Here is a 19298-nt window from a genome sequence, read left to right as displayed (position 1 = left end):
TAATTAAAAATATCTACTTATTATCTATTTATAAAATCAAGAAAAAAATTATAATTTCAAATGATTTATATATTAAAAAATTTATATTTATGATAATGATATAATGATATTATTTTCAAGTCAAATATAAAATTAATCTACTGATATATTTATGGATATTAAACGATATTACTGGAATTAATATGATAGATTATTGATAGAATTTAAAAAAATTATTTATAAATAAAAAAAATAAAACTATTATAATGTTTAATGGATATTAATTTTTTATAAATAATTTTATCGTATTATAATATATTACGATATATTGTCATTATAAATAAGAAAAAAATGAAAATCGTCAGTGTTTATTTTTTATTTTAATTAATTATAATTAAATTGGTTCCTATTAAAAATAAACAAATTTCTGAATATTTTTGAGTAATGATATACGTATGCAGTTATATACACATATATGCGCATATGTATTATATTATTAATAAAATGTATTATATTATTATTAGTAAATGTTTTTTTCATGTATCATATAATACAAGATAATTTCTTTATTTTTTGTACGATTAATATATAAAAATTTCGAATGGTGAATTGCATGGGGAAATGAGAAATATAAACATTCTATGGAGTGATAAAGGAATATGGGTACAAATAAAATTGATGGCACGCATCATCATTCGTATCATTCCATGTGCTCATCAGAACGGAGAGGGTCGTGCACTTGATATTGAATCGTTCGTGCGTAATCGTAAGTATTCGGAATGAATCGGGAGTGATCGTTAGAATTCGACAGTATTCGATGAGTTGCGGTACACGGAGCGCAATACGGCCGCCGGAGCCCCCTTGCGATAAACAGTGGTGCCATCTAACGGAACACCTCCCGTCTTCTCTATGACTGCAATCGTTGCATGGAGTCAGTCGTTTCACGAATACCGCGGGTGGTTTGCGGGAAGGCTCGCTGCCGCCTTTAACCGTTGCGCGACGGATCGTCCGTCGTTTCGCGGTCCGAGGTTCGTCCGCGTGTCTTCGACCACCTTTCCCGCCTGGATTCTTGTGCAATTTTATTTGTCGATTTGAGTGACAATCGCGAGCGATGTAATCGTGCCCTGACGTCACGAGGCTAATCAAGTGCACACACGAACGCAAATACAGGCGCGCGCGCGCCTGCCATTCGTATTCGTATACACGGATGGTGTACGTAGCCGCGCTCGCTATACTACATACAATACGTATAGAGCTGTGCATACGGCTAAACTGATACAGAACGAAGGAAAAGGAAATAGCGAGATCGTGAAAGACAGAGGAGAAGAAACGGAAACAGAGAGATAAGAAAGAAAGAGAAATATATGTGCGTATACATATATATGTATGTATATATGTATATATATGTATATATATATATATATATATATATGTTGCGTAGCAAGAGAACGGTAATAGAGAAAAAGGGGTGAGGCATAAAACATATATACGGAGGACAAATCATATTTGCATATTCTATATAGGCTCTACAAGTCTTACCTTTATAAAACATTATGCGTAAATATTGCGAAGAAAAAGTTGAAATGGTAAAAGTATCGACATTTTTTCATTTGCAATGTTCGACCATCGATTTTTCTCGAACGATATGTTTTTGTATCTCGGTAAAGGATTTCACGTTTTCGACACGTGTGAGACAAGGCTATAAAATAGAATAAAGAAGAAAGAAGAAGAAAAAGAAAAAGAAGAAGAAGAAGAAGTGAGAAAGAAGTATCTACATCTCGTGGCGCCCCGTTGTGTTTTTCTACGGAAAACTGCGCTCGCAACCAGCGTGAACTTTCAAAGTGAAGAAAACGTTCGGCAAATCTAAGAGTAAAAATTTCTTCAAAAACGATAAACGGAAAACAAAAGAAAAAATTAATCTGTACGCGCTTCATCTTATCTGATCGATAAAATGAAATGAAATGAGTGAAGAAGCAAACGAAGAAGTTTGAAGTAGAACGAACTTGGATGAACAAACAAGTTTTATTCCAGTCGAACCGGTCAGTGAGTGTAATATAATTTTTGTGCGTTATCATTGGGATATTTTTTTTCTTTTTCTTTTTTTTTTTTTTTTTTTTCTTTTTTTTTTCTTATGTGAATTATTATCACATGTGAGTATAGAAGTGTGTACATGATTGCGGGTGTTGTACCTTGTTTGTGCGATAATAAGAAAGTGGGATCTCTACGTTCCGTTTTTATTAACTTGTCGGACGGTCCACTGCTTTGAGAGTCAAGTTCGTCGCGCTTCGCTGTACGCGCCGTGCCTGGCGCGCACATAGGTATTTACTTATTTCCTCGCGCTTTCGGTTGTATTCCACGAAAAACTTTTTATTCGAAACGAGATGAAACATCTCTTCGTGATATTGAGAATTAATATTGATAAATGTAATTATAAATTACGACAGGTATTTGTTTTTCCAATTCTTCAATTTTCAAATTTATCTTTCATTTTGTACTTTTTATCATTATCTAATTATTTTTTTTTTATAAATTTGATTTTCAAAATATTATTAGCAGTAATTAATCGCTATTAAAGAGTTAATACAATTGATGCAATGACGAATATTATTATAAATTTCAAATGGTAAATTTCTTTAATTTGCGATTAATATAAATTATATAAAATTTTTGTATGTCATTAATATTAAATTGATAAACAAAAAATGTTGAAAAAATAACGATTTTAAAAGATATTAATTTATAGTCAAAGAGATTTAATCTCAGTCTATATTAGCATTTTTTTCTATTTGAATAACAAGAAAATATTTAAATTGATTAGATTGATTAAATGGATAATTTTAGTTTAAGCAAAAATAAACCAAAATTTTCTCGTGTTTATCTTTGATATCAAAGAATTGGCTAATGAATTTTGAAATTTGATGGGAAAGTAATGGAATATGAAATAGAGAACGTAAGCGTCGACGACAATATCGATCAACTTTTCCTAAACGTGCCTCGGTCTACATATGTTCGGAAGCAGAATGGGGTGTGGACATGCGCATATGCAGACCATTGTATTAGTAGTGCGTCGTCAAGTACGACGCCATGTGATGCGTGAGAGTATGATACAGTAATAAACATTCTTCGTCTCAAAAAAATAATCTAATTAAAATTTATATAGACTAAATGTGTTTATTATTTGATTTATTAATTGATATAATAATAAATCGATAATAAGAATAATTGTAGATAAAAAAAAATTAATATTAGAATTTTGTACCTATCCACATATGTTAAATGATAATTGAAAAATTTTTATTATTTTTTTTATATAATTATAATATTTTGAGAATTTATAATTATATGAAAAAAAATTATTGTATAATAATGACGAATAAGTAGTTTATTAAAGTGTTACAGCGTTAAAGTTTCACAAGTATTATATTTATGTTTTATTGCATCGGTTTCACTTTCCGCTTTGCTTGTACTACTTACTCGATGCAAAGAATCTTGGGTAAAATATCGCATCAAAAGTCTCGTCATTTTCTTTTCCTATATTTCAATAACAATTTTCACTTATTCTTATGTTTATCATTTCTAACAAATCAGTTGTTCATTCGATCTTTTATTTAACGATTATTTTTCTTCTTTAACAGGATCGACAAAATTATGAAGAACTATAACAAATTTCGAGAAGGATGAAAAGAATTGTGGAAAGCTCAAAATTCCAGCAAGACGATTCCCGAAAAGATATAATAATCGTCAGATAATTGGCAATTGAGATGTTCTCTGCTTAGTATCTTGGTGAGAATTGCCTGTCATTGAATATTTATAAGCGATTCCAGATTTGGAGGATAAACAGAAAACCGATCGTTCCTGAATAGTAGCAACGACAAGCTAAAAAAAATAAAATGTCTAAGATTTCTATTTTTCGCCAGTAGATTACGCATACGGTTAACGAATTTGTCTATATGTACGTGAATAAGTGAGAAAGTGGCGTGTCGAAAAGTGAGTCTGATGTTCGAGGGCGAAAAGGAAACGACGACAGTGACGGTGCTCGGTCGATAAAGTGTAGAAAGAAGATCAAAGAAGAAAAATGTGTACTTAATCTTGATTTTTTTCGCGAGTGATTTTATGTTAGTGACGTGAACAGTGTCTATTGTAAAGAACATCCCGAATGTCGGTAAATAAAGAAGAAGCATATGATTGAACGATGCAATTAAGAACGCGTGTTCGATCAGTGAGTGTTGGTCGAGAAAAAAAAACCTATTCGTTTTGATTGATTTTTTCTTATTTCACATCGATACAAACGGGTGACGAAACGAGAAATAATTGAGAGTGAAATGAATTATTATTTTTTTCATTCGTCATTTTGTAAACTCCCGTTATGTACTTGATTTTTTCGTGGTTTGAAATTTGACGTAAAAAGAAAAAAAAAAAAAAAGAAAAAAAGAAGCAAAGTTTTCGCGTTGAACGGAAAAAAGAAAAGATTTTAAAAATTTGTCACATTGGAAAAGTGTTGGTGATAATAGTGGATGACGTTTATTGATTCGCAGTGGTGATATCTTTATTATTTGATATCCATATTATTGGTTGTGAAGGTATTGGTGAAAACAGGTTAGTGGTGATAGTGGCATATCGCGTAGAAAGAGAACACTCGACTGTGACTCTTAACTCATTACCACGGATTTCTCCCGGCAGTTTGACACAACAGCCATCCTCGATGAGAGGAGGCACATGTCCATTGCTGCCGCTGAAAATGCAGGGTAAGATTTTTTCCCCTTTCACTTTATTTTCTTCTTTTTTCTCTTTTATTTTAATCTTAGATCGCTTATAACAAACGGGAAACTTGTTCCCGTTCAACGTCCAATTTGTACATACATCGTTTATTTACTTAAGCATTTCAGAGATCACCGATTTCGTTGCTTTGATACCGTAATGTGTTTCGCACATGTATAAGAAAATTCACACATGTTGCATGTATTGGTCGGAGTTAAGATGTAAAGCAAATGAATCTGTTACTTGTTTAGCATAATTAACTTCTTAAGTGAGAAATTAAATGGACGAAAGTTTTATATACATTTCCTCTAGTCTCCTTATTATCATTTTTCATTTAGCTTAAAACTTGATATAATAGTTTCATGTGTACTTTGTAATTGTATAATTTTTCTATGCAAAATATTATTATATTATTATATAAAATTAAAGATGAGTGAATCCATATATATTACATTAAAAGTTTAGAACTTTTAACTTGTTAACGTTTAACTTGTTGTATATATTCATTTACTTCAATCTTCATAATGCATTAAAGTATTAAACATTTTGCTATGATTTTATATATATTTTTTTCTCATATATTATTTGAATTCTATGTTAGACGGCGTATAGTAATCGATGTTAACTAATATGAATCATTTATCAAAAAGTATTGAAGAATATTTACAATTTTGTATATTATATTTGTGTTATATATATGATGATATATTAGTCAGAATTTGATTAGTAAAAAAAAAAAAAAAAATAAAATAGAAATGATTCCTGACAAGAGATCACAGATGATCTCAGTAGAAACAAAATAAAAATATTTTATGCGTTTTTAAATGCGTATCAATTTAAATTAACGAACAGTTTAAAAGAGATCGAACATCCCGAGCATTGAAGTTGAACATTTATATATCGAACAACTATTTAAAGTTATTTTTTGTTATATTTATGTCATATTTAACATCTTATCGTATAATACAGGATAATTGGAAATAATATTGAAGAATGATATGATATGATAGATTTCAGATATTAGAAATTAACGAATTAATACACACGCATGCACACATATCTTAATGAATGAATGAATTAATAATAATAATATTTATAATGAAAGTTTATGAAATATCTTTACTTCGTTATTTCTATTCGAAAATATAGATATTCGATATTCAATTTTCACATTATTTTGTATAACGAAGTAAATTAAAAATTTTGTCTCTTATAAACAAATAGAAAATTAAATAAATTTAATGTATAATAAAATCGATCTAGCCTTACTCTTAATCGACAAAGAAAGAAAATGCTAAATTATCGAGAAATAAAATAATACATAGAATATCTTACGATATAAAACCTATTATTATAGAAACGACTAGCCAGACAAGCCTCTAGCGAAAGTGTTAACGTTGATAGAGCCACGAGAAACAATAGACAAGCAACGAGATAGTTTTAGGCAACGTGTATAACGGGAGGAGTCTTTCAGAATACGAAGAAGAAGAACAAGAAATAGGTATCTCAGGTAGACAGGCCTCGAGATAGGTTCAGTAGAAACTGGAAGAAGTTGAATGCAAAAGGTTTCCTTTAGAGAGAAGGAGATGAGCACAAGGAAAAAAAGAAAAAAAAAAAAATGAAAAAAAGAGCAGCAGGTGTCGGCACAGTTCAAGTTTTCAAAAGGAAAGAACTTTTAAATTTTTTAACTTTTAAACTTAACAACGAATGATATACATGTTTCTTTCTTTTTTGCTCATTTTTCATGAGAAAATTTTCTGTACAATTTCTGTGCACGCGATAAATATTAAATCATTAACGATTATATATATATATATATATATATATATGCATGTCAGAATTATTTTTAATAAATATATTTGACAAATGTATAACGTCAAATCACGTAAACTTGTCGATATATTCACACGATTGCTAACACGATTTTAATGACACGAGAAACGATTTTCCCGTTGCTTAGAGATAGGGGAAATAAATCATAAGTGGCGAGTAATCGCTACAAAATCGATGGTCTTGTCAACGAGTATATATATATATATATATATATATATAGTATATATATATATCTACATATAAATAGAGAAAAATAGAGGAAAAGGGTATTGCTATCACATGGCGTGAAAATGATAGTAACATTTTTAAACACTATTAGACAACTTATTCGATAAGAAGTTGCGTAATGATACATACATTCCCTTGCTTTGTATTGACAATTCATAGTATCGGGTACTTGCATAACGATGGATTTAATTCAAAACAGATGAAACGAAACTTGAATGTATTCTCACGTAACACTGAACGCGTCGAGGCTATTTCGTTCTGTTCGGAGAAAAAGATTTGTAATCTTGGTTTTAGACTCGGATAGCATCGATGAATACAACTTTTCCTTCTTTTTCTTCGTAAAATTGCGATAACTTTTTATATCTCGCTAACTCGTATGTTAACTCTCGACAATATGTTTTATTAGCTCGTAAATAAGATTTTAGAAACTCTTCTCTATGCTACGTCAAGGTACATTCGAAAATAACAGCCTCCAGAACGAATTCCTTGACTCGTTTTCAAACTTGCCGAACAGAAGATAAATGATATGGAAGATAATCTCATTTGCGTGTCTTCTTCTATATATCAATTCTCTTGTATTAAATAAGATACAATAGTGTATCGAAAAACAAGACATCCACCAGTCATTGTTAAAGAAATTGTAGAGATACGCGAAATATAAGATAAAGCGCGGCAAGACCTAGTTTAATCGTAGAAAAGAGAGAAAAAGTCGCGTGCGAGACACATGTAGCGAAATAGAAACTTGGCTTGCTTTGACGTGGGCGTTGCAAGCCTCATCAAAACTATATAACTGATTCATCGCGAATCGATCACAAGGCATTACACTCTACGTGAAATAGTTCAAACAATTAAATTCACGTTGTTCATTGGCAAAACAATTGCGTCTATTAGAAATAAAAGTGTACAAATTAATTAAGAGATTAAACTAAAATCGCGGAGTTAGAATAAAATGAAAGTTTCGCGTCATTCTTCATGACCTGTTTTATGATGATCATTCTATTCGACGACATCGCTCTTCGATGAACGCGGAAATAATGAATTTTTCTCGCTAAATGCATCCGAAATGATCAAAATAACGATCGATAACATTAAATTTCTAAATATAAAGTGATGATAGTATAGAATTAAAAAGTTCTAAAAAAAATGTAGAGAGAGAGAGAGAGAGAGAGAGAGAGAGAGAGAGAGAGAGAGAGAGAGAGAGAGGCAGTAGGTAAAATCGGCCCGCGCGATATCCATCGAACAGTAAGTTAGCGTATAGTAAAGTCACGTGGTTGGTGCCGAGTATAGCCGAGAGCCAAGTCGAATCGAACCGAATCGCTCCGAACCGTGCCATGCCATGCCGCACCGCACCGCGCCAGCTTGGGATATAGATCCTCCGGTGTACGACGCAACGTTGCCAACTCATTGCTATGAAGCCGGCCGGCTGCTGCCTCGATCGGCCGACTCTGTTCGTCCGCTTGCTCGACTGTATGCTTACTTGCTTGTCTGTCTGTTTCTCCGCTACCTCGTTCATTCGTACGTCGTCCGATCATCCATCCGTCCGTCTCTACGGGAAAAATAGCGTTGCCTTGGCTTTCTTTCCTTGCCTTGCTTGACTCACGCCCTGACCGCATTTCCTTTCGCGAAAACACCTTTAATTTTCGATCACTATCCAATATTCTTTTCTTTTCTTTTCTTCTCGTGAAACGAAGCACGTTGTTGTCCCATACGTACATCGATGATGTAATTTCTTTGTTTCATCAACTTGGTTTATTATATTTTGTTTATATATGTTTATCATATTTTGAAAACGGAAAGATAATCGAAATTATCGTTGTATGACTAAATTTTTTCCATTTATTTTCCATTTAATTTGATCAGTTTTAAAGAATAACGTCGAATAAGTTATAAGCGGAAAACAGAGATCTGGCAACGTATATGTTTCTAAGCACAAGGTAAAAATAACATGGCGTAAAATGCACCGTTATGTATCCTGTGTATATATTTATTATGCGTAAACTTACACAACGCATCATTAGTACACGCAATCATTTGTTGCATAACGCATAATGAATTAGTAATCATTCCCAGAGGAAAGACATTTTACGTTATGTGTAATCTGTATAAATGGCAAGTACCGTTTTCTCGAATAATATGATACCAATTAATTTAGACCTATGAGGGCATCGTCGACCTCGGTTTCGATACTTGGAATATAATTTTACGTAATTTCGTCTTCATGGTCAGTATTTAGAAACCGTACCGTTATCACGAACAGTGACTGTTTGTTTCTTCGAGTCCGGTCTCCTGGATTTGAATTTACATTGCGTTTTGCTTCGTACAAATAACGCACAAATCGAAGAAGGTTAGGTTAAATTCTAGGAAGTAAATTTTTTAGATTCAAAATTTCAAATTTCAAATTTTTTTAAATTCTATATATTTTAATCGCTAAATTTTTGCCACAATTAGTATTAATGTTAAAATATTCAAATTTAATAATTATATAAAATTAAATAATAATCAATTATATTTCGAAAAATGTTTTTTGAATTATAATCGATTTTTTTTATTTAAAATATATATATATTTTTAAAAATATAATATAATTTGGTTTCGTAATAAAAAATTTTTTTATTGTGCAAATTTTTTGAGCAAAAGATCGTATGATATTAAAATGATTCAATGTTGAAAGATAATTGATAGGTGTTATATATTGAAAAATATATTCAAACATACAAACGATGGTCGTTTAAAGGCTAATTAAGTAACATTATTTCTATAATAATATAATTTCTACTAGTTTTCTGTAGTTTTATCCATATTTTTTTAAAATTTTGATAATATGTGTGAAACTTCATCCTATAATTTTATTTATTTCATCTTTATATTTATGATCAATTTAATAAGAGAATAATTCGAACACACAATTAGTGGAAAATTTGATTTGATTTGAAAATAATTAAAAGATTGAAATTAAATATTTTGCAAATTATATATAAGTATTTTGCATATTTATATATATAAAAATAATAAATAAAAATATTTTAATTTACAATATAATACGATATAAAAAATACATACAATATAGTACGATATACAAAGTAAAATAATTCTATAAGGATGATATCATAATTTTTGATGCGATAATCTTTTCATTCGACACATGAAATATAATAGTAAAAGTAATACGGTTATCATCGATTTATCATCGTTTGTTTTATTTTATACACAAATGTGTTAATCAGTTTTAATAGATAAAATTTTATCACGACTTTCGTTAGAAACTTGTAATCCAGGTTACCGAAGTGAAAACATCAACTACTTCAATTTCATCATGGAAAGTCTAACTTTTCGTTTTTAGTTTTTTTTTCTTTCTTTCTTTTTTTTCTTTTTCCATCGGTTTCGTTGAATTGCTATTTTAATTAATCGATATGCTTATATATTCATATATAAATATCGCAGATACATAGTGTAGCACAATATATACGTCCAAGTTACAAGATTATGCGAGTTTCTTCACGTGGAAAACTCTCAAATCGTCGCTGTTGTCGGCAGAGTGTGACACGGAATTGCGACGTTGCCAATGTTGCAACCACTCAAGGGCAGTTCACACCGTGTCACTGTTACCTGAACGAGTAATCGTATTAATCTTGTCATGCGCAGTATCGACGCTGCAATATATTTGCAAATTATACATATATTAGAAATCTTTGTATCAAGTAATTATATTGTATACATAATTTATGATATAATATTATATACAATAGATAAATAGAAATAAAAAAATAAAATTAGAAATGATAATAAAAAGTAGAAAATTTAATTGTTCGCAAAATAGGAATATCCAAAGAATTTTTGAACGAAATGATTTAATCTAAAATTAGAAATGATTTATGAACATATGAAATGATTTTGGATATAAATCACTTAGGATAGATTTAGGGTTTTAGAATTGAGGATCGGTGTACACGGCAATCTAATTTGTAATCTTCTTTATCAAGCTTCTGAAAATTATAATATCATATCATGGGGAAAGTCTAAGATAGATAGAATTATATGTATAATAGTGTGTGTGTGTGTGTGTGTGTGTGTGTGTGTGTGTGTATAAATATCAATAATTATAAAAAAATTGAAATTTTTAAAATTATCGGAAGACATATACGCAAGTAAAATTTCGAAAAATAAAGAAGTGAGCAAAAAAATAACGAATAAAAAAATAAATTGATTGGAAATATATCAAAAGTTTGAAACAATCGTAAATTTTTACTAGCGGTAAGCATCATAAAACATAAATTTATTATTATATTCGAGAGATCCCGGTCTTTTCTAAAATATCCGAAATTTAGAATAGAAATGGAAGTCAATCTCTTCTCTCGCGCGAATCTTTCATTTCAACCGAGACACGGCTTGGTTTATTCTTCGCGCTTGATCGCGAAAATTGACAAGAACCTTTTCGCTTCTCTTTCCTCAGTTCACGCCTACGTAACAGTTTCATGTGACCAGTTTGTCTTCCGTTTTACGGAACTTTTAGCTTTGTTTCATATCCATGAAACGATTATTCGAATTCTATTATTCGAACGGAATAAAAAAATTCGGTATACGAATTTTGCGGATTATTGCTTTCTCTTGTCATAGTATATAACGGATGTTGGTAATTAATCGCGATAAAAGAAGAGTAACACAAAGTCACAATGACTTTTATGCCAATGTACGCGTATGGAGAAGAAAGTGGAATAATTTAGATTATCTTATTATTGTTTTTTATTATTGTATAACAAGTATAAGTTACGCGATAGAATAGATTATTAATGAATTTATGGTTTATTGAAAAATAATTACAGGGCATGTTTCAATGATCGGGAAAATTTGCTTTTTACTTCTTTTTCACTTTTTACTCATGTAATTTTAAATTATTGGATTAGATAATCGCCACTGTTGTTTGGGTCATTTTGCATATTTTCTTAATTAATTCATATCTATATATTATCTATTATATTTATATATTATATATTGTAACGATATAATAATAGTGTTAGTTACAATTATCGTAGTTGTCAATTTTTTTATTTGATCAAATTATTATATAGATATAGAAATTCTTTTCTTTTCTTCCTATGTAGCAGAAATGGGATAAGAAGTTAATAGACAAGAAAATCGAACAAAGTAATAATTGATATTTGTCGCGAACCGAGGAAAGCAAACTGCAAGAATGGAAATATTTGAGTTCGTTATGAGTTCGTTATGAGTACATGGCAAAACGAAAGGAAAGTGACGTTGGATACCAATCGTTGTCTTCGCACATAAGTGCATCGTTTCTTTATATGTCGCGCGTGTACACATATAGCTCGTAAAAGTATCGGATTGAAACAAAATTTCATCTTTTACTTTTCCTTCTATTCTTTATTCGTTAACGCCATTTCACTACGAGCATAGCACAAAGAAACAGGAGAAAAATCGAAAGAAATTTCTATGTACATTCAAAGCTTACATTTATCAAGATAAAAAAATTGAAATAAATTTTTTTAATATATTTCAATTTGTTTAAAAAATAACAACTATAAAATAATAATTTCACAATAAGAATTATTAATATCATTACGAAACGAATTACGAAATTATTTAAAAATTAAGCAATTAATCGAGTTATTAATCGATTAGTGTTTGTCATTTATGAATAGATTAATAATTATTTAGTTAAAATAATTAATAATCTATGATAATAATGATAATTCGCATAATTAGGTTTTAAAACTAATATATATATATATATATATATAATTGATATATTGATCATTGATATAGAAAAAAAAAGAATTTTTTTTCCTTTGATCCAAGTTATTTTTTTCTTCATATTTTTAGAAACAGATATAGAACACGTTCTCGAGAAACTAGTATATAATAAATAAACGAAAAAAAACGAGAAAAGATAATCGGTTGTCTTATTTAATATTCGACTTTGATTTAAATAAGTTACGAACGTTAAGTATTAGTTGAACGATGTAAAAAAATTAAGCGAAAGCAAAGAATATTTTCTTGTATATATTAATTTTATGAAATGTGAAAATTAATTAATTTAAATATGAATTTTACTATCTCTAATAAAATACGCTTCCATCAAGCGCGATAATATAAAAATAAAATTGTAATTAAAATAAATTGTAATTTTAAATTTAAGTTTTGGATACAACTCCAGAAGGATTTTGAGAAAAAATATTAAGAAATATTAAGAAACGAGAATTAATTCGGAAAAAGATCTAAAAGTTCTTCATCTATCGGAAACAAATTTATCGATTTCGATCGATTCGACCAAGTTACGATCACAGGACAAATGGTACATGTATATAACATGCGGTGTACTTAATATACAAAGTATTTACACACGTTACCGCTCTCGAGATATCTACTCGTTATGTCGTTTTTAACTCGATAACGACTGTCGTTCGATGCTAACTAATCAGATATCTCTTATCTGCCATGGGGCATCTACGAAGAGCAATTAATGCCGAGAGATCGTATCAAAAATCGGGTTTCTTTACATAACGGTGGCATGACATTGTAGTCCATGCGTAACCAGACTATCCGCGCGATTCAGTGTCCACGTTTTTATCGTTGAACAGGTCTGACCAGATGGAAAGCTAGAGTGTCCATCTCTTTTCCTGTTTTCTCGTAGGATATTAACGGAAAAATTTCAGAAAGAAAACAACACAGGAGAGAAAGGGACAAAGTTGCGTGAAGGGAAAAATGGAGGCGAACCGCCGTTAGAATTAACGTATATCGTTAAACGGTAAGAAATTTTCAATTTTCAAGAATTTTAACAATTTCTTATTCATAAAATGAACGATTTTAGATAGAAATATCTTTTGGTGGCAAATTCTCTGAGATAAAAGATAAAAATTAAATTAGCGTTTTTATTTCGGTTTCGGTTGACGAATTGAAGATAGAAAATAACACGTCTATTTTAGTTTTATCCGTGAGAATATCTATAACAAAATCTTTCGCTTAAATACCGTTCGTATTTTGATCGCGATATTTTATTCGTTTCTCAATATAATAATTGCAATTATTTTAACATGATTTTATAATAATCGAATTATTTTTAACGCATCATTTTTACAAGCCAATTATAACAACTTTCTCGTTAAAGTTATGCAATGCGATATTCACATCGAAATCTTCATTGGAGAATTAGAATTTGATTTTGTTGAACACGTTATCTTGAACGTAGCATTGTATAGGCTGTACCTAAAATAGTTTAAAATGCCTATTCTTAACCGAGCACCGAAAGGGTGTAAGAAATGCAATTCTTCTATCGTATGCGAACGTTTATTTATTCGTCTCATCTGGTTTCGGCTGTTTTTTAGCATGGTCCGTGATAGAGGTTCTCAATTGAGAATGAAAGCAATTTTGTAAATTTTCGTTATAATTAATGAACGTTATATAATGAGATTTATTATAGAAAAAGAAGAAGAAGAAAAATCATCACATCGGAAGATAAAAAGTAGAAAATTTACAAATTTGTAATTGATACAGTATATTCGTATAAATATAGGAATAGTTTTTTTTAAATATATTCCTTTTTTAAAAATCTTTTCGCGATATGAATTGTATTGTACTTGGATTTTGTAATTGTTATCATCGATAAAATAAAAAGCGGTACATTTTTAAATGAAAAAGATATTTATAAAAAATAAACAGAGAAGGGGAAAAAAAATAAAGAAAAAGAAAAAGAAAAAAAAAAAAAAGTTTTACACCGCGATTATTTCATCATCCAAGTTTGAAGTTCGGTCGAGATTTCGACATTACTCATTTTTAATGATGTACACATGGAACGATTTCAATTGAGAAATTGCTCGCTCGTAAAGAATTGTGAAATTCGTGAAATATATTGCGATAAATTTATAAGGCAAAGGTAGTGACCTATGTATTCAATTCGGAATATCTATTATGCGAAATAACAAGAAGAAAAAAAAAACTTGTGCATTGAATTTTTTTTGCAAAATAATAATTCATCGAAACGATAGAAAAGTAATCTTTTCTTTCAATGTCACGATCGTTTCTTTTTAATCGTTATTTATTTCATTACGTGTCATGGAGAAGAGTCGAATCGCGCTTAGATCGTCATCGTGATTCAATATATCTGTTATCGAGGCTTGGAAGAAATAGATGATGGAAAAGAAAAAGTAGTATAGTTAGAAAAAAAAAAGAAAAAAAAGAAAACGCAATAAGATTGTCAGAAGTGCACAATCGACAATAATGGAAAAAAAAAAAAAAAAAAAAAAAATGCATCCTCGTCGTATTTTCTTCTCAATCTTCAGTCTCTCGTCAGTTACGATTGCGATTGTCGACGCAGCTAAAAATCAGACAAAGTTTATTGCGATTCTTCACCGCAACGACGCAACCTATTCTAAATCGAGTAATATCGTTCTAATCTTGGAATGAAATTGTAATAATAATAATTTTAATCGCATTATGAAACAAACGCGCAATACGAATCGTTGATAATTCAAATATTTTATTTAAAAGTAAGATGTTCCAAATTTCAAAATATCATTTACGTATCTATTCATCATTTCGAATCGATATTTTCAATAGAATCGAAATGTCTCGTTCGTGTTCGTCGTTCCATTGAATCGCACGGATAATTATCCTAGTTTTGCTTTCGTTTAAGCTTGGAAAGTAAGTACTATTTGTAAAATAGTAAAATAGTATCTCGATTTGAAACAAAATGCGAATAAATAATTCGTTAAGCGAGGAAAGTTAAACGAAAAGTTTTTCTCCGAGTTTGATTTAATAACGGTATTGGTAAAAGCCTTGTTTAGCCGATTGATTCTATCCTTGAGTCATCGTTGAACTTTGACGCGAGGTTGAGTTTCCAGTAATAATAATCCAACCGAATATATTATTCAATTACAATTTTTGCATTTACAAATACATTTTACATATACATATATAAATACATATATATATCTATTTAACGCGATAATGTTTAACGATATTAATCGCATAGATTAATTCTCTATTACAGGAACAATTATAATGATATATCGATAAGTTAAATAGAAGTTGGAATATCGATTCGATTAGATTGCTTGAAAATTACTTGAAAAACTTGAAAATTATTCTTCTTAAAAAAAGCGGAAAAATAAATATAACCGATCTTTTGCTACTTATGATTACTGTACGAGTAGAATCCAGTATGATTTCGTTCGTTCGATTATTATTTTGCAACAAATTATTTCTGGCGAAATATCAGGAGTAACGAACGAGTCGCGAGTTATCTTTCAAAGATAAAGAAAATAGCCGCCCGTTGAAAACGAACAAGCAAGACGAAGTATTTTTCTCGCTTTTTTTTTTTTTTTCTTTTTGCTCTGCATCGTCGACGAATTCCCAGAGACGAGGCAGAGAAGGAATTATTTCGTTTGTTTCGTTGTTACGCGCGTTTATTATATACGTAGAACCACGAAACGCTTCGAATATTGATCGATTACGTTCGTTTCGTACGAGTGGTTCCACGAATTCACGATTTTTTCATCAATTTTCCATTCGTGTAATTATTATAAACGGTATTTCACATCGGTTCAAATTTTTTCTACTCTCGTGATTTAACAATCTGTGTACAACCGAGAATTGGATACCGTTTCGCGCGATCAATTATACGTTTGTTGCGATTAACTTCACGCAATCGGGTAATTTGTAAATTGTTTTCTCATCGAACAATGTCGTGGGGCTCGCGTGTTTTACTTATCTCCTCTATTAGCGAAAGGTTGAAAAACCAATTACCGTAACGTACCGTTCGTTGTATTTCATTCACCCGATCCTTCTCTCTACGTATTCGAAATACATATCTCATTAGACTTTCCGACCACGCTCAAAAATTTTTCATCCTGGTTTTAAGCCTGGAACCATCGCGTCGTTTTCCATTCATTCGTGGTTTTAGAACGAAATCTTCCACTCTCCTTCGCTTTTCTCTTAGAAGAACGTTAGAAGAACGAATATGAAAAATCGAGAGCGAAGCATTAGAAATGGTAGATAGAATTATATATACGTTGCACATTTTATAACTAGTTTTGATGTTCGAACAATTCCAACATTTCATTCACTCTAATAATTTTAATTCGTTTTTTCTCGTCTATTTGAACAATTCTAATAAACGGTCTATGATGTTTGCAGGCATAATATACAGGCATGTAAGAACGTTGAATCAAAAATTACACGTTACGCGTACTAATTTTACCGTCCAGCCGTCCTGTATTCAATGGAACTCGCTTACACACCGTTGCATGTTGTGTACGCAAACGTATACAAATCACAGATACAAAGTATTCGACGTTAGATTGTCGACATTACTATATATATATATATACATGCATTTATATCGATATCGTAACATTTTATTTTTTCTCTTATTCGATTTATTCGATAATAATAACAACGAAGAATGCTAATTAAACTAATTAACAAATTAGATATAAATAACGTATTTAATCATTTATTTTACCGAGTGAGAATTATTTAGAATTATTCGAAATAATCGATTTTTATTACTCTTTCGATCTGAATTACGTCATGCAAATTATATGTCACCTCTTAAATACGATTCGCGTATTTTAATCACGAAAAGTCAAAGAAAAAAAAAAAAAAGAAGAAAATAATTTGAGTCGTTTTGCATCGTTGCATCGCATAAAATAATTATTCACCGTTTATTTGCACGTACTATTTTAAATGACGGATAAAGTAATGCGATGATATGGAGATGGAGAAGGGAGAAAGGAGGAGGAGGAGGAGGGGGAGGGGGTGATATCAATAAGCGTGGTAAATACGTTATTTTTAGTAGCTGGTGCGTTTAACCGCGGTTACTATACTTTACGAAGAGATACGTTTAATCGTGTGTTTGTTCGCGATTCGTGATATCGATGGATGATTTATACTTGAAAAAGGTTTGCCTATCGATGTTAATAATCGCGTTACGTATAATGTTAAGTATAGCTCGAAAATATGGAAAAATTTTTTCGTCGTTTTTCTCGACACCCCCATCGAACGGAAACGGGGAATACGGGATGTGTAATAAGGTTTGGCGTCGCGCTCGATCCTTTACCGTACAGACGAGTCGATACTTTTGCAGTTAGGACAAAGTCGGAAGATTTTTGAAAAAATGTCGAGGTCAAGAGCGAAAGTTGGGGAGCATTGGCGGACCTTGATCCGAACGTGACTTCGCACCACTTATCGGGAAACGGCGTCATCGTAGTCGTACGTGGTTCAAATCGAAGTCGCGCTTCTTATTTCTTATCGGTAAAAGAATTAAAGAAAAATCTTAAAATTCGTATTATCGTTTTTTCGATGATCGCAAATTATTCCTTATCGATATTATTATAGTTTATTCGTAATATAATGCACAAATACGCCAACAAAATTGAAATTCGATTTTAATCGTTTCTCAATTTTAATCGATTTAACGCGCGATATTCGATTAATCTTTCACGTTCGCGATGGGAGATGTTTCTCGTTTTCTTGATCGTTCGTTCTCTTTTCTTTGTTATAATGATCGAAGGATTGAATTAATCAATTTCAATCAAGTTTTCGCAATTATCTATCGAATAATTATAAATGTGGAAGGATTATCGCGTGTTCTCGATCGATGAGATTTCCGATGAAGCGAATAATTTCGAGGATTAACAACGGATTAGATAGGATAGATAGATGCAGAAGCCAAATTGAATCCACCTCATCTCTCTTTTTCTTTCTTCGATTCAGCCAAGATGCTTTTCTAGAATATGAACATGAACCAAGCTCGGAACGAGCGACCAATCAAATTCTTCATTAACATCTGAAAACGAATAGTCCTACTACAGCTACGAACCTACTAACGAAGCTAGCTAACGAAAGGAAAAGAAGACTCCTCGAATATCGAGCCGCGATTACTTTATTCCACGATAATCGTTCAAAGATCGCATAACGATCCCACTATTATTCGTTTCACCGTTTCTTCGTTTTCGATTCGATCGAGCGTGTTAAACAATCCGAGAGATAACGAGATAATATACGAATTATCGTGGATCGTTTCGAATTTCGTATACGTATATCTCCATCCAACGATTATCGCGATGCGATATTTCGTTCCTTTTAATTTCCCTGTAAATGCTTATTTACGTTGTTAAACAGAATTCTCTTAACTATTCTCACGGCTCTATTTCCGTTATAGTTGATAGTAGGTAGGTAGATGTGTTTTATGTTTTCCGTTCTCGAGGAAATCGGTGTCACTGGTGGAACGAATACCAGCTGACGAGGATTAACCGGCCTCTAACTTGAAACCACGAAAATTGATCCGTCTGAAGTTTCTAATAGGTCGACATGGTGGTTAGTTATTCTATCGCGAACAATAAAGGTATGAAGCAGATTTTAAAAGAATTTATTCTCGAGAGAAGGAATAATTTCTCATATTTTTTGTGTTTGTCAAAGAGATCGAAATAATTGTTGATAAAAAAATCCGTTTAATTATACGTATAAAAAGATTATTTATTGCT

The 19298-nt window shown here is 30.9% G+C and overlaps 1 protein-coding gene across 15 annotated transcripts in view; it reads left to right on the top strand.

Annotated features, from left to right (window-relative positions):
• Nucleotides 1-904: 904 nt before the first annotated feature.
• LOC122713134 (nuclear receptor coactivator 3-like) overlaps nt 905-19298 on the top strand; it is a 92667-nt gene continuing 74273 nt past the window's right edge. For 3 of the 15 annotated variants that reach the window (XM_043933324.1, XM_043933315.1, XM_043933318.1), the window contains exons 1-2: nt 906-2018; nt 3615-4724. In XM_043933324.1, the coding sequence (XP_043789259.1) occupies nt 4696-4724 (29 nt within the window). In that variant the 5' untranslated portion in view covers nt 906-2018; nt 3615-4695. Of the gene's footprint in view, nt 2023-2085; nt 2298-3614; nt 4725-19298 lie in introns of those variants that run through there. The other 12 variants (XM_043933320.1, XM_043933313.1, XM_043933322.1 and 9 more) reach the window with 8 other exon arrangements.

The sequence above is a fragment of the Apis laboriosa genome, unplaced genomic scaffold (assembly GCF_014066325.1).
Source record: "Apis laboriosa isolate Shangri-la unplaced genomic scaffold, ASM1406632v1 scaffold22_cov146, whole genome shotgun sequence".
NCBI lineage: Eukaryota > Metazoa > Arthropoda > Insecta > Hymenoptera > Apidae > Apis > Apis laboriosa.
Note: the sequence above shows the minus strand (reverse complement) of the source record. Positions and strands in the feature narration are given on the sequence as shown.